General features: G+C 43.4%; 1 protein-coding gene across 1 annotated transcript; it reads left to right on the top strand.

Annotated features, from left to right (window-relative positions):
* The first annotated feature begins 12,085 nt into the window (after window positions 1–12,085).
* On the top strand, window positions 12,086–15,937 carry LOC119337953 (sodium/hydrogen exchanger 4-like). Its single transcript, XM_037610233.1, has 14 exons — window positions 12,086–12,344; window positions 12,452–12,570; window positions 12,704–12,801; window positions 13,479–13,538; window positions 13,625–13,671; window positions 13,769–13,963; window positions 14,084–14,130; window positions 14,215–14,281; window positions 14,367–14,467; window positions 14,614–14,715; window positions 14,861–15,002; window positions 15,081–15,143; window positions 15,224–15,307; window positions 15,408–15,937. Exons 1-14 carry the CDS (start codon window positions 12,171–12,173, stop codon window positions 15,690–15,692), a joined length of 1,584 nt encoding a protein of 527 aa, XP_037466130.1. The 5' UTR covers window positions 12,086–12,170; the 3' UTR covers window positions 15,693–15,937.
* The last annotated feature ends 899 nt before the right edge of the window (window positions 15,938–16,836 follow it).

The following is a 16,836-nucleotide window of genomic DNA, read 5'->3' as shown; positions in this document are numbered from 1 at the left end:
AACCTAACCCCACAAAGAACTCTCACGAAGAGCATCGGTTAGTACGCAAAGCGTAATTGACAATGCTTACCATACCATGGGATCACTTGATCCCTCTCGGTACATCTTCTATGATTTGTGTGTTGATCAACTTGATTCACTCTTTGACTTAGTCTTGATCAACCTCTCACATGACCAATCTTTAGGTAATTCCTTGAGTAGCACCTTGGTCATCACACACTCTCCTTGAAACCAACAAATGTACTCCAAGAAAGCCTATGGACAAAACCTTCAAATATAACTCAAGGCAACCATTAGTCCATAGAGATTGTCATCAATTACCAAATCAAACATGAAGGCACCGCATGTTCTTTCAGTTGGGTAGTTCGACCATTAATGTGTTACATGAGTTCAGAACATCATGAGACAGTTCGGTAATAACGTGGATTGGGCCAAGCCCGTGTTCTCACAAGCGGCTAACACCAATAATGATCTCTTTGTCTGCCTACAATTTTGTCGGCTGCGTGTTGATCTGTGGTCAACTTAATTGACAGTACTCCTTCCATTTTTTTACTCTGCATATTAAGTCTCATTACGGCAAGCCTTTGACCACAACTCTCTTCATGTGTAACTTTCATGATAGAAAATAATAATTATGAGGATATACTTTAAATATGAATCTAATGGAATTAAATTTATGCCTCATAAAGTATATACTAGGGGAGCACTGTTTAGAAATGTAAAAAACACATATGTTTTTATGCATGCACATACACTCATTTCTATGAATGCACACATGCATGCCCTATCTTGATTGACAAAGTCAACATAGTGCAGGTCGATGAAGCGCCAAACTTTGAGAGACGGAGCAGGCAAATCTTGTGATTGACAAAGTCACCATAGTCATATCACAGTCAATGAGATGCCGTCTCCACTTAACTTCAAGTGACTAAGGAGGCAAATTTTATCATTGACGAAATCACAATAGTCACCTAATACCGATGGGTATCATCCTCACTAAACGAATATCCTTGAAAAGTATAAATAAATTTTGAAAACATGAGCATTTGTACTAAGTTTACAATTTAAACCAGGATGGACTAGGCCCCTCCTGTCAATGGAGTAACGTGCACCTTTCCGTTGATGTGGAGGCTCTCCTAATTTTCAGGGATCCTTGGATTGATGGAAAGTCTGTCATGGAGTAGGCACCACTAGTCTACGATCGTGTTCTTAAGCATAGACGTAGGGACCGCATTGTACGCCAGTAGCTGACGGTTCACGCATGGGTGCGGGATATTCATTGTCCTCTTGGACCCGCCACCCTAGTGCAAGATGTGGTGTTATGGTGGCGTCTTCGCCCCATCTTATTGATTGATGAGCCGGGTGTGCTTCAACAACTTCAATGCCTATTATGTCAAACCACACTTCCTTGCCCTTCCGGGGCTCGATCACGGACCACAATTGGCACTTCACTTGAAAGACTTGGGCGCATCTCCGCATCAAGGTGTTCACTTGGCTCGCCCTTCAGGACCGCTGATGGACGACGGACCGTCTTGCTCGTCATGGCCATCCCCACGAGGAGCGATGCGTGTTATGTGATCAGATTCTTGAGGACATACAACATCTTCTAGCTGGTTGCCACTTTTCTGCTAGGTATGGCATGATGTACTCTCCTGGTCCCAATCCACGACCACTCTGTCGTGCTTGGTGATGAGCTTCTCTGAGTTGTGGTCGACTACCTCCTCGCATGCTTCCACTATGCACCATCGAGGACTCTCCTCCGCCATCATGCTCATGGCCTGGCCATTTGGAGACGTGGCAATGGATGCATCATTGACGGGCACCAACCCTCCGTCTCCCATCTTGTCCATGATATCTAGTACAAGGCGTGTCTTTGGGCCAAAGCCGGTTCCACGATGACGACTAATTTTCTTTCAGAGATGTAGTCTTTCTTGTTGTTGGGGCTTAGCAATCCCTTTCTTTCTGCTCACATCATGTTGCAAACAACATGTTGTGTACGTGCTGTTGCAAAATGCACCTACTCTTGTAATTCTTCACTCTCCTTATATTAATAAAAAAATGCACAAACTTTATGTATTCATGAAAAAAGTATCATGGAAAGTAGAAAAAAGTAAAAAAAAATATGATGTTAGACTTTTAGCGTCAGCGAACGCCTAGATATGTGAGTGCAAACCTTTGTCTCCAAGTCCATCTCTATGCGGAGATAGATAAATTTGCTATGCCGTTGTGTAAGATTTGTTATGTTTTAAAGTGAAAATTGTCATCTAGTGTGATCATAGAAATTACCACATTGCAACCAGTAATGACATACGTTCGATCAGATCCGATCCGATGCATGGTGTCAGATGTATATTTTGTGGTTAAAAAAAGGACCCTCATAAGTGTCACATGTGTAGGTTGAAGGAGGTCGCGCCGAACACCCTTTTAGCCATCCATTGTGATAAGTCAGAGTTTTTTTTCACACATGCATGCAAACAGGGACAAAAATGGATGATGTCAGCGGAAATATTTTGGGTTTTTTGAACTTTAAAATGTTTTTATCTCCTGAATGCAAAATCCGATTGAAAATGCATTTTCACCATTAAATCCGTCGCGACGAGGACCTCAAAACTAGATCTCATATCGATATGTTTCGACGATATCTTTTGACGGTCAAAAATTGCCATGTCTATTGCACATAAATTGTCATGGCGTTTACACTGAAGTTGTCACGATATGTTTCAACTACCTTTTCTTCTACGTTTAAAGTAAATTTTGACATATTATAAAGAAGGAAACTAAGAAACTAAACTTGTCATGATGAATTACTCAAATTTGCCATGATCCATGAAATAATTTTGACATGGTTCATAATTAAAAATAAATTCATCGTCAATTACTTAAAAAATGCATGATCAATGACTCAAATTTGCCATGAACCAGAAACTAAAATTGCCATGGTGACTTAATAAATTTGCCATGATACATGCACTAAAAATTGCCATGGTTCATAAAAAACTAATTTTATGGTCAAAATACTAGAATTGACATGGTCAAAATACTAAAATTGACATGATCTTAAAATTGCCATGATCTATAAACTAAATTTGTCATGATGAATTACTAAAAATTGCCATGATCCATGAATTAAATTGTCATGGTTAATTACTAAAAATTGTCATCGCCAATTAATAAAATCCATGTAAAGTTGTTGAAATACAATGGTAGCTTTAAATCTAGAAAGAAAATGAACATACCATGGCAACTTTAGTGTAAATACTATAACAACTTCAGTGTAACATCATGACAACTTTTGGCCTAGAAAAGTCGTCGAAACATATCAATATGAGATCTAATTTTGAAAATGAATTTTTAATCGGATTTTATTTAAAAAATAAAACACATGCATATGAAAAAGCAAAAAAAGATTGTTGATATCATATGTTTGATGTGCAAAATGAACTATAATAGAACGTTTAGACCATGTTGATTGATCTCATCCGTGTAATACTTACTCCCTCCGTGCTAAAATAAATGTCTCAACTTTGTACTAGCTATATGTACTAAGCTCAAGACATTTATTTTGGAACGGAGAGAGTATTATTTGGTAAAAAAACAGCACCTTGAACTCTTTACTACGTCGAGAAAATAGGCTATTTACCACTTTCAATATCGGACTTCGCAGAACTGCCACTCTCAACATTGGCTTCGTAAAAATGCCACCTAGTTCGTGTGCTCTTTGATTACTATGCCATTTTTCATTTTTCAATTACTTTTTTTTTCTTTTCAATTTTCTGGCACCTGAAAGGACCAAAGACCCTTGTCTTTTTCTACCTTATCCAATCTGTTTCTGGTCTGGTCTGTATCGGATTGCTCTGAGGCTAGCTTCCTCGTGTCGTCATGGTCGCTCGCCGCCGTACCCCATTGATGCCCGCGCGAACTACCCAACTCGCCGCCTTAGCTTGACCCCGCCTGCGCTCGCCGCCGGTGCTCGCCCATGGCTGCGCGCGCCGCTGCAACTCGCTCTTGTCACTGCAGCTCTCCGTCGGCGCTCATCCATGTCTGCACACGCCGGCGCAGTTCGCCCTCGCGTCGCGGATGATTACGCGTGCCAGCACAGTTCGCTGTGGGTGCTCGCCCCATTGTGGATGCTTGCGCGTGCCAGCGCAGCTCGCTGCGGGTGCTCGCCCATGCATGCGCGCGACGACACAGCTCGCCCTTCCCTGCGTGTGTTGGCGCCGCTCGCCCCGCGACATGCCTGAGAAGTGGGTGGCGCTGAACATCAGCATCAGTGGCATGATGGCACCAGCCGCTAGAGGAGATGGATGTGTGTCAAGTTCTGAAGATGTTGAATGCAAGCAACCTGTAAGTGATGTTTGCTGTAACCTTTACTTGATGTTGGATTGCAACTTGGCAATTACATCAAGAATAGCATGCCGTGTTTAATTTCATGTCCAGAATCAACTGAGCAACAATACGACAATGGTTATCAACAGGGAGTAGATCAGGGATAATGACTGTGCTTCCCATAGGTTCCATACGTCACATGAGGAGCTTTGTTGATGCAGCATACCCTACCGCAAACATGGCTAGTACACAAGTCATGATGAATATGCCGGTCAATGACAAAGGGTTGCAGGCGACTGCAGTAGTCGTCGACAAAGGGGTGCAAACGGAGGATATTATGGATGAGGCAAAGACAGTGCGGGTCGACGAGATGGATGTCAGAAAGTTAGTTAACCAAGACAAGGATGACAAAATTATGGAGAAAATGATATATTTTAGCTAGGGAATAGATGGGAACTTGCGTACATTATGTGGTCCAGGTTTTCTACCAATAATACACAAAGAAGGAGCCCATGTTAATCGTGAGAAAATTGCTAGATTAGACGGGTCCATACAAGTGCATGCACGCATAATATCAGGAAGGAATTGTTTGTTTTCTAATGGATTCAAAAAGGAATATCATGCATGTGCTTGGAGAAATAATAGGACGTGCAGAACACGGAGATTAAGAAGGAAAGACCATGCATGCAACAGATTTGTTAGTTGGGTTTCACCGGATATAAAAACTCCAGTGCATGTGCTAGAAAATAGGAAGAGGAGCCTGCATGTACGTGAAGATATGTTTCCAGATCGGCCGTCCATGTACGTTTGGAAAAGGAAAAACAAAGTAGCAAATTAGAATGGACTAGCAGAATGCCCGTGCGTTACTACGGGCTATCCGTCATGTTATCTTCTACACCCGGGTCCAACACAAAAAACCCATTCAACGACGCATCTTTTCCTTGTTTGTCGAAACCTCCCTTTCCCGCTTGGTTTCCCGTCGTAGCGGTACATTCCTCACTCGAGCCACTCCCTTTAAAACTAGATGACATCCATCTCATCTTCATCGTGCATTGCATTAGGGATGAAATTTGTCATGTTCATAATATAATAGAGTGGGTTAATCTAACACATACTATTGTCACAAACAACAACTATAGAAATCATTCCCAAAGATCCATTCAACTTTGCAAATTCCACTTATGTCAGAGGCTGTTACCTTGATGAAGGCATCATCGTGTAACTACTGTCGACCCACTCGTGCTACTCCGGGGGAAACCCTAGAATCTGGTGTTCCAGATCAAAGGATGGCGGCACTGCGGTGTCGTTTCTCTCTTGTGAGCATCGTTTGTGGAGCAGCGCCGGAAGTCAGAGGCAAGAGGTGGAGCGGCTTCATCTTGCACGGAGCTTTGGTGGAGATGTCAAGTCATGCCTGACCGACAGGTGCTACGCTTTGTCATGCCTAGTCGGACTTCAAGCTGTGTCGGCTGGTGGTACTTGGCAGCATGGCGCTGAGGTGTATCAGTGGCGACCGCGACGTGCTCAGCTGTTTGCGCGCAGGGAGGAGGTGCTGTTGGGTGCCGTGGTGGCGTCGATGATAGCTAGACCGAGGAAGGTTGATGCATCAGTACAGTTCTGAAGATGGAGCGGTGGTAGTTGGCGGCGGCGGCCTCTGAGAGCACGCCGGACCAGTGAGTGCCTCAAACCCGACAAGTGGCTAGATTGGGGTCTCAGTCTTAGATGTTAGGCTTGGCTGCGATGTCTGTTTGGTATTAGGCCCAGGCTATCTGTGCCCCTTCATCGACAGGATAGGTGTAGCGACATTTGTTGCTTAGACGGCGGCTTTAGTCTTACTGTTGTATGACTTTGTAAGGTCTTGTGAGAATAATTAATAAAGTGATTGTATGCATCGCCCAGATGCAGAGGCCGAGAGTCATCCTCCTTTTCTAAAAAACATCCTGTAGAGCATAGTCATCATCCATCATGGTGAACGTTAGGTCACCCATGTCACGAGCTCATCATGATCGTTGTCCATGTTAGCAATCGGTGCTCGGCCATGTCGCTAAGAGCTTGTTGAACGTCGTTGCCCACGAGCGCTTACAAAATGATTTGAAGCGATTAACTGCTTGCTTAATTAATTAAGTACACAAATAATTAATGGCCTACCTAATACCATGTATGTCTAATTAATTGCTAACCAAAACAATTAATTATCTACATAATTGAAAAAATCCCTATTTTTAATTATCTCTAGGCATAATAAAATTGTCTATCTAATTAACCACATTACATTAATGACTCGGTTTTCAAATTGATTCAGTGCGAAAAAATTCCTATTTAAATGGACCTAATTAATTTCATGCGTAATTAACTCTCTAGCTAATTAATATCATTAATGGTTTGATTTCCATATTGATTTTGTGCTCAATTTCTATAATATTTTTGCATGAATGACTGCTACGAATGACAACGACAACTACTGAGTATTGTTGGACGAATTTCCCTAATGATTTTTTTGACATTTGAATGGTCACACTTGATTTGAGAATTTAACATGTCTAGCTCTCTGTATGACACACAAGAAATATAATATGGCGACACACGGCTAACAAAATTGGATTTAGTATAAAAGAACACCTTTCAAAGTCTTTAATAGATGGAGTCAATGATACAAAAAATGGGCGGCAATTTACCGACAAACTCATAAAGCATATGATAGCATGTTGTAAAAAAATATTTCCTCTTTTCGTTTGCGCAAGTATATCTCCATGGTAAGTAAGTGTAGAGCAGAAGCCAAGGTGCCTAAACCTGTAGTCACGGACGAATCGGCCAGCAAATAACAGTTCTATGAAGAAAAAAATATGTGAATATGAAACTGCAACAGTTGCACCAAATTGTGGAATTTATCAATTATTATATTTTACAGGTTACGGGTTATCTAGCTTCCTATTGGTATAACATCTAATATGTCAACTCCAAAAGCGCCTAGTTGAGAATTGGCACTCCCTCATTGAAGCATCTTTTTGCACTCTAATAACTGACCTGACATGGACCTTCTCAGTTAAATAATGGTGCATCTAATTGCATAGCAAACTGCAGTAAAAATGCAAATTCAGATGCTACGGAGAAAATGTTAGGATAATCCTAGGCCAAAACGTTTCAGTTAAAAAATATGAATGTTGCTGAACTCAGAATGTTTACTATGACCAATCTGATTCACTTATACCAAAAAAAAGTATTCTATAGCAGAACAAAATTACATTACTACTAACCAGAATGCCTGTAGAGAAAACAGATCAGAAAATGCAAATTATGTATTGGTCATTACCATAGCTGCAAGTGGATGAATTGTAAATATTGTACAAGTCAAAGTCAAAAGAATGCACCTCCACACATTATCTACCCTGAATGATGAATAATTTCACACAAGGGGTCTCGTGCTATACCAGCGTAAAGCAATATGCTATGAAAAATTAGATGTCAACGGATTATGTATGAATTACCTTAGAACTGGAAGAAGAAAATTGCAGGAGGTACTTGGTGTCCCTGTGGTCACTGTCCTCCAAGTTGAATTATTCATTCTCTCATCCAAATCCTAGCCGCAGTATCTACAAAAAGGAAGAATGTAAGTCTTGTTTTGCTGAACAGTGTTTATATAAATAGAACAAGTATCTTTTTCAATGTCATGATCAAAGCTACTGCATATTACAACTACCCATGATCAAAGCCATTACAAGAAAATACCAAAATGCAAAGATGATCTAAATCCCAATGTAAAGTATGCACATAAACTAATGAATAGCCTGTGCAATTTCTTGCCTACAAATCGAATGAACTGATGGTAATCTCAACGCAATTATATCAAAGCTACTGCATATTATTGTTTCATGAAGATCCGGTACCCAACAACGGAGACAGAGACAACAAATTGAAAGGCCCCTGGATGAGAGATGACAAAAGCAACGAAGTGTTATCTTCCCGGCCCAGAACGACGAAGATGCCACATGATAGTATGGCACCAACCCATCGTATGTGCGCTGACGAGTGACGACAGAGACGACTGAGCCTGAAACTTAACCTGAGTACGAATAATCAACAGTGACGGCAACTGTTGCGGGCTTGCGGCGAGGTACCCTCACCTCGACAATGATCTTTGGTCGGAGCGCAGAGGTAAGTGGTGTCGTTGGCGACATGCAGGTCGTCCACTCGAGAGGAGGCGCTGGATATTAATGGAGATCGTGCAGGCAGACAACGAGGTGGGGTGGTTCATCTGTGCGGTCTGCTTCCGATCCAATCTGCGATATTCCCCCATGTGGATGCGACCCCATCACGTAGCCATACAAAACGATATAGGAACCATGATTAGATAAATATACAATGATCAATTGGACTGTATTAGAATTGGAGAGAGAATGAATATACAGGAAACATGCAGGTCGAGCAAGCCAGCCTTTCCTATGGTCGTCTTGTTCCTGCAGATGTTAAGCTAATACCGAATCCAATGTTTAAAACCAATCAATCCCTAGTCTCTTTCTCTGCCAGCGAAAGTTAATCTCTGGCGTCCTTCGTCCAAATTGAATTATATCAAACTGAGCAGGACCAACATAATTATGGGAAAGCCATATAAGAGAGATTAGTGGGAAGGAGAGGATTACGTCCCGGATTTTCAGAAGAAATGTGTGTTAGTGTTAATAGGAAGGAGGGGATAGTGTCCTGATTTTTTTACTGGGGAGATGTGCATTAAAGAAAAGATAGATTGTGTCCTGATTTCCTGCATGAAAAAAGAAAACCGGAAACTTGGAGGAGATCGAGGGGTGGGGCTGGCTAGGGGGTGGAGGTGGGACGAAAAAAACCGGAAAAAATAAACTGTACCAGGCTACCAAGTGCTCCATTAGGTAAACTGCAGTGCAAATAACTTGACTGCAATTTTCATTCAAGTATTCATTTGTAATTCTCCCTTTTTATTGCTATATGATATCTGATGCCTGATGCTTTTACCATATTAAAAGAACACATGCATTAGAAAAGAAATACGGTACCTTAGTACTTTTGTTCTTCTCTAGTGAGCAGGAGTCCTAGCATCTTCCTCCTGCGCATTTGTTGAAACAATCCTTTCATCATTGAAACTTCGGCAAAGCTAATAATACACGAGAACATGGCATGCGTGCCATCAGCACAAGCAGGATGTTGTCTTAGTAAGCATACATTTGTACATATAGTGTGCTGAAAATTGAAACCAGATTTTCACGCAAAATAAGTTTCCAAGGCATTCCTTTAATACTTTTAGTTCCTTATTTTGTTGCCCCTTGTTTCCATCTCTTCCAAGTACAAAGATAGCAAGGAAGCCAATGCAAAACTGGGCCAGAGCATGAAAAGTGATGCCACATCTGGCATCGCAGTCTAGTGAGCCTCTGTTAGCACTTGATAAAATCAATTATCCCGTCCCACTCTTCACTTTTTGACAAAAAACTTCCGAATAGCAATCTTGGTGAGTGATCTCGATCGGGTTCGATCGGCATGGCGTGTCGTTCCTCCAGGAGTGGGTGCTGAGAGGAAGGATGGCGAACCTCCATTGTCAATCGGCCGGAACTGCATCGTCATTTGGATCAGAGCATGGACGAAATCGAGATGGTAGAGGTTGAGGAATTTGTAGGACGTGAGGGTTTAGGGTGGGCATCACGAGGACTCACCCATATCTTGGGAGACGGCAGACCTGAGGTGCAATCGTGTTCGTGCTTCAGGGGCTGCCACGTGCTGTCCTCGCCGCCATCGCCTGTCGATGCCACTTCAGCGCCACGAGCATGGGACTGAGGGACGAAGGGAAGAGAAGGGAAGGAAGCGAGCTAATGACGTACCTATGTTTGGTATGTAATACCCTCCATTAAGAGTAGATATTTTCTTAAAATCGGTTATTTTGTTTCCTAATTAATGTGATTGAGCAATTTAAGGTAAGGTTAATTAATTTAGATTTGATATTTGGAGATTGATAGTGATTGATTCTTTCACATAAAGACATTACTAAAAATAACTTGCACCAGCATGGAAAGTTATGATCCGTTAAGATTTTTTTCGTTGTGTGAGTGGGTGACGCGAAACTAAACCGGTGGGGTGGGGGAGGGACGAAAAAAAACCAGCGAAATAAAACGGTTGAAAGTGGTGGGACGAAAATAAACCGTACGAGGCTACCAACTACCCATTAGGAGTAGAGATAACGACGGGAGTTTGGGCGTGTGCGGGACTCGATCGCGGGGTTTTTCTTGGTTTTTCACGGCTAAGGGGGAGGTGGGAGGAAGTACCAAAGAAGTACCAAAAAAGACCGAATGAGGTGGGACGAAAATAAAACCTGAAACGCGACCTACCAACTGAGACATTAAGAGTAGAGATACTGCAAGGAGATCGGTTGCGCAAGTCACGCAAGGGATTGTACACCAACCGTTTTCCAATCAACTAGTATGGCCTGCGTGCCTTGGTTTGGCCGAACTCGTCTGAGTCGGTTTGTACCTAGGTTCTATATATTATTTGCTATCAAGACTTTTAGGGGAAGTTATTTTCTTTAGAGTTTAGACAGACTATGAAGCGGCCCCCTGGGCGTTCATCTTGTTTATTATTGTGAGATTTTCTATCAAGAAAATTACACTTTGGCGAGAGGATTCTCGTGATCGAGAGTTTGCTAGCTATTGGCTTGAGGTTCGTCGGCGACGACGAATTGTGTGCTGGTGACGTCTACATTGACGAGATGTGCCTTTTTTGTCGAGGTATTGCTAGTCAGTTTTTGTTACCATAGTTTCAGGTTGCGTGTATCGCTCGTGTAATTGAAAACTCTTATCAGTGAAATTTAGTCGCGGTTGTTGCATCGTGAAAGATCGGGCCAAATTAGCGGCGCGTCCGAGGTCATGCCCTCATCATTTGTTGAACTGAAATCAAATGAACAAACCAAGGGAAAGGTAAAACATAATACCGTCCAAAAAGATTATGTTCCATGTCGCCACTGCGGTACTGGGTGACGGGTAGCACGCGACGCTGAGGAGATCGGCGGCACGCGATGCCAAGGAGATCGGCGGCACGCGGCGTTGAGGCAATCAGCGGCGTCGCGACGTCCAGGAGATGAGGGCGGCGTCCAGCGATAGACCCAAGAAGTCCTGGCGACCAGGGATGCGGCAAGCACGTTGTTCACGGCGGGCAGCACGCACGCGTCCGCTTCAAGTGCTGATCTGATGCCAAAGTACGTGAAGATAGCATCAGGGGTACTTCGGTCCTTTCAGGTGCCAGAAAATTGAAAAAAAAAAGAAAAGTAATTGAAAAAGGGGAAATGGCATGGTAATCAAGGTGCACATGAACTAGGTGGCATTTTTACGAAGCTAATATTGAGAGTGGCAGTTTTGCGAAGCCCGATATTGAAAGTGGCAAATAGCCAATTTTCTCTACTACGTCAGAGCTTTGTGGGCCCCAAGCAGAACGCACCAGTCGTGCCAAGGTTGTTTAATCCCACCACACACAGAAAAAAAGTTCTTTAATCACTTCCTGCAGAAAAAAAAGGTCGTGTCAGGCCCTTCAACGCCATCCAGAGTCCAGGCGTGGCACCATGTGACCGTACCAGCTCACCCGCCACGCAGGCACTCCCCGCCACGCGTGCCGCCCCCTCCTCGAACTCCAAACCGATCGCCGCCGCCTCGCGCCAAAATCACGCGTCACACTCACAGCCGCACCCAAACGTAGTACGAGAAACAGAGAAGGTAGACAGAGTTAGAGCTCTCTGCTCGTCGCGCGTACGTACAGACTACAGAGGCAGCGAAGAAGAGGGCGGACAAGACGGCGGCGGTGATCCGAAGCCAAATCGAAGCGAGCTCTGCATATGCGCCCGGCACATGGCGGCTTCCTCGCTGTGGGACGAGCTGGTGGTGGCGGCGTCGACGGGGGGGAGCAGCGGCACCGTGGTGTCCATTTGCGTGTTCACGGCGGTGCTCTGCCTCTGCCTCGTCGCCGGCCACCTCCTCGAGGAGAACAAATGGGTCAACGAGTCCATCACCGCGCTCATCATCGTACGATACGACGTCTCATCCCCAACATACAGATGCATTTCAGGGAAGAATATCCATCATCGTGACGAGACGTCCTGATTTCTCTCTGCTTCTGTGTTTGATGGCAGGGGTGCATTGTTGGGGCTCTCATCTTTCTGCTGAGCAAGGGCAGGAACTCGCACATCCTGAGGTTCGATGAGCAGCTCTTCTTCATCTACGTTCTTCCTCCGATAATCTTCAACGCTGGGTACGCATATACCTTCACCAGCTTTGTTAATTCTGCCCTGTATTGGATTTTGGAGGTACTGTACTAAAAAATTAACCAGCTAGTAGTACTTTACTGAGTGCTGTGTGGAACCGTCCATGGCTCCTCTTCGCAGGTTCCAGGTCAAGAAGAAGCAGTTCTTCCATAATTTCCTCACCATCATGTCCTTTGGGGTATTCGGGGTTTTCATCTCGGTCGCAATAGTTTCCGCAGGTACCATCTCTTTGCTGATTCTTCGACTTTTCGAGCATGTCTTACTTGGGCATGTGTACATCACACATTGTAAGAGAAATACTTATAAATTTGCAAGACTTAGCTGCTAAACTGAGTGCAAGTCAGCCAACTTTACATGAGTGAAGAACACACCACATGACCATGATATGGATGATTCTGCTCACAAAAGGGCAGTTCCATACTAGCGATGTCTGCATAGATATTGTGAACTAGGTTTGGCATCGATCGGCAATCAGGCCTGAATATGGGTTGGTTTTGTCTCCTTCAACACATTCTGGCATGTGTAGGCAACAATCGCGTGGAACAAACTTTTATTTAGTTTTTTCCTTGTTTCGGAATTGGGATGATTAAACTCATCGCCCCCTTCCGCTGCTCTCGCACCCTGAATGGTGCACCAAGCAGCGAAAGTTTGGGTTTTGTCTTTTCGCCCAAGTGGCGACCTTTCGTTGGATGCTTGGAGAAGTTGCATCGAGTGACAATGTGATCCGGGGTCTCTTATGGATTGCGGCAATATTCACAAGCTGTGCTGTTGGTAACCATTTTTTTAAACTGTCTTCACTTATACTCTTTTATGCACTGGTAACCATTTTTCAAGGGAGGTATTTTGTGCATCATACTAACAATCTGTTGCTAAATATCACTTTTCTTGATATCAGGTTTCTACTGGCTACTCCCAAAAGTTGGTTTTGGCAAACTTGACGCGGTGGATTATCTAGGTCCTTGCTTCTGCATTTGTGATTTTTTTTGGGCCACTTCCTTTTGCTTCAAATTAATCAGTTTGGGTCTTATTTTTGAATTGCAGCACTGGGAGTCATATTTTCTTCGACAGATACTGTGTGCACGTTGCAGGTCCGTTGGGTGTTCAAGTTCTATTCTAACCTCTTGAGTGTTTTCTCCACTATAAATTTTTCTAAACATACGTTCAATCTCTTGAGCTCAAACTCAGGTCATAAGCCAAGATGAAACACCGAGGTTGTACAGCTTGGTCTTCGGAGAAGGAGTTGTCAATGATGCAACATCTGTGGTCCTATTCAATGCTATAAAGAATATGGATATCACCAAGATCAAAAGCGGGGTGGTGCTAAAAGTTATCGGAGATTTCCTCTATCTTTTTGCAACTAGTACTATCCTTGGCGCCACAGTAAGGACACTATTTTTTAACAATCTAATTTTGTGATATTTATAATCATGGTGTTACATAATTTTTCACAACCATGGCACCAATTTAGTTTTCACACTTTTGTTTCCCAAATGATATCAGATCGGACTGTTCACTGCTTATGTTCTCAAAGCGCTGTATTTTGGCAGGCAAGTAGCAGAATACTAGCACATTAGCTGGTTCCGTCCATCTTCTGTGCTTTTATATTCTGAATTCCTCCCCTGATTTTGCAGGCACTCGACTGACCGGGAGGTCGCTTTAATGGCTCTCATGGCTTATTTATCGTATATGTTAGCAGAGGTAATTCCATGAGAGCTTAACTTCTGACAGTTCATATGCTTGTCCACAATGCACCTGACACCTGAGCAAACATTCATTTTGGCAGTTGTTAAGTCTGAGTGGGATTTTGACTGTTTTCTTTTGCGGCATCGTCATGTCCCACTACGCATGGCATAATGTAACAGAGAGCTCCCGAATCACGACAAGGTGCTATTACTCTGCTGTTTCTGTATTACTAAATTATCTGTATGGCCCTCAAAGCAACTGCTAACTTATGTGTGTTATTTTGGTTAACCTATTTTGATGGAAAACATGTGTTGCAAGTAATAGTAATGTAAATGATGTGACTACAGGCACATATTTGCGACGCTATCATTCATCGCTGAGACCTTTATCTTTCTTTATGTTGGAATGGATGCCCTTGACATGGATAAATGGAAGACAACACAGGCAAGGTGAGCAACAAAGCATGCATGTCTCTGTTTTTTTGCAGTACCAAAGTACTAGTCACTTCTCTCAAGTTACCTTAAAGCATTCAATTCAAGAAAAAAAAAGATATCTTAAAGCATTTCTCAGAGCCATACTTTGTTACTTTGCCAGCTTCAAGACCTCAATTGGTATTTTTGGTGTCATCATTTCACTCATTTTGCTGGGACGGGCCGCGTTTGTTTTCCCTCTTTCGATCCTTTCAAATTTTATGAGTGGGAATTCTGAAAAAGCACCAATCACATTCAAGCACCAGGTTGCTTCTAAACCAATGCTTATTCCCTGGTAGAAAAACCTCTGAATGATGTACTCAAAATTCTTTAATCATGTGAAGGTCGTGATTTGGTGGGCCGGGCTCATGAGAGGCGCCGTTTCAATTGCGCTAGCATACAATCAGGTACGTCCTCTCATCATCCGGGTGCCTTTGAGATAATACGAGAAGACAAGTGGTTTGCTGAACATTTGCATGCTTTTCAGTTCACATTTTCAGGTGTAACACAGGATCCAGTCCATGCAACCATCATCACCAGTACAATTGTCGTAGTATTTTTCACAACCCTGGTAGTACCATTAACCGGATCCCGCATTTTTCGTTACATGATGTTCTATCGGCGAAAGACATACATGGCACATTGAAGCTGATACATTCTGATCACTTCAGGTGTTTGGCTTCTTGACAAGGCCAATGATAAGCGCCATGCTCCCGCAGCATCGGCACCGGGAGCCGACGGGAGGCCGCAGCACGGGAAGCAACTCGCCGAAGGACGAGTTCATCCTGCCGTTTCTCGGCGACGAAGACGCGTCGGGGAGTGGAAGCGGCTTCGTCCAAGCCAAGAGAAGCATATCAATGATGCTGGAGAGACCCATCCACACGGTGCACATCTACTGGAGGAAGTTCGACGACAGGTTCATGAGACCAATCTTCGGTGGACCACGATCTTACTGACTGGAATAATTCTGTGCAAGAGAAGAGGTGGAATAATTGGCGCTTTTACGACTGGAGTATAATCGAGTTCGGCGACGGTAATTCAGTGTAACAATATGTCTGAATTTTGTGTCTTTGGTTAGTTACTACTCCTTACTACTTACCAGTGTAAAGTTTGTAACATGAACAGTATCGAGCAAATTCAGTTTGCTCTTTATTTAGTGTATTTGTAGTGTTACAAATTCTGGAAGTATAAACGGAAGCAAACACGCTGAAACTCAACTGGAGTGCAGTGCTCCAGGACCTTGTCGGACAAACGGCTCTTGTACAGCTGTACTCCGGGGACTCGCGGGAACGCCTGCGTGCTGGCGGCGGAGGCCTGGGCGCCTCCGGCTGTGCCCTTTGCCTCTGCATCTGCTCTGGAGCCCTCTGCATCCGCCTCCTCTGCACCAGTGCTGTGCTGGAGGCCTCGTCTTCTTCATCAGTGAGCTCTCCAAGCTCTAGATCCATCTAGGCATCTAGCTAGGGTTTGGAGCAAGGGGTATGGTGGCTGACTAGAGAGGGGCTGTTCTGAGTGGGAGAAGTTCAGGTGTTTTTTTTTCTTAGGGCAACGTGGGTTTTTTATTGACAAAGTGGTAGGAAAGTGGTAGGAGAGTGGGTAAATAGGCCTAGGTTTTTTGCCACAAGACCAAACACCAATAAGCACAAATACAAGTCCAACATACCACAAAAGCTAAGGACATGTTCTCCAAAAAAAGACCAAATCAGTTCAAAACCAAATAATTTTTTAAAAAAAAAGACAGAAGCACTTCATAGCTTTACTTACTTCATATCTTAGCATAAAAGTTTCTAACATAACACACTAGAGTTGAAATACATTGCCAAAGCCGTAGTTAACTTCGCATTTCCAAAATGTACACCTCAAATCAAGCATTAGATTCTTAGGCCACCTACTTATAAAGGCATGAGATGTACTTAACCGCCACAACTACCAGTTCATTACTCCAGAATGGTCTTGACTTTTCTTTAACTTCTCCTTGCTCCCATAACCATCTTTCAATAGCTCACCACTCGCATGCTCAAACTTCACCTTCTCTTTTTTCTAAGTAGATCTCCGTCCACTTCAATCTCCTTCATGGCCTTCATGGGGATAATGTTAGCTTGG

This window comes from Triticum dicoccoides, chromosome 7B (assembly GCF_002162155.2).
Source record: "Triticum dicoccoides isolate Atlit2015 ecotype Zavitan chromosome 7B, WEW_v2.0, whole genome shotgun sequence".
Lineage (NCBI taxonomy): Eukaryota > Viridiplantae > Streptophyta > Magnoliopsida > Poales > Poaceae > Triticum > Triticum dicoccoides.
This window is presented reverse-complemented; position numbering and strand designations above follow the sequence as displayed.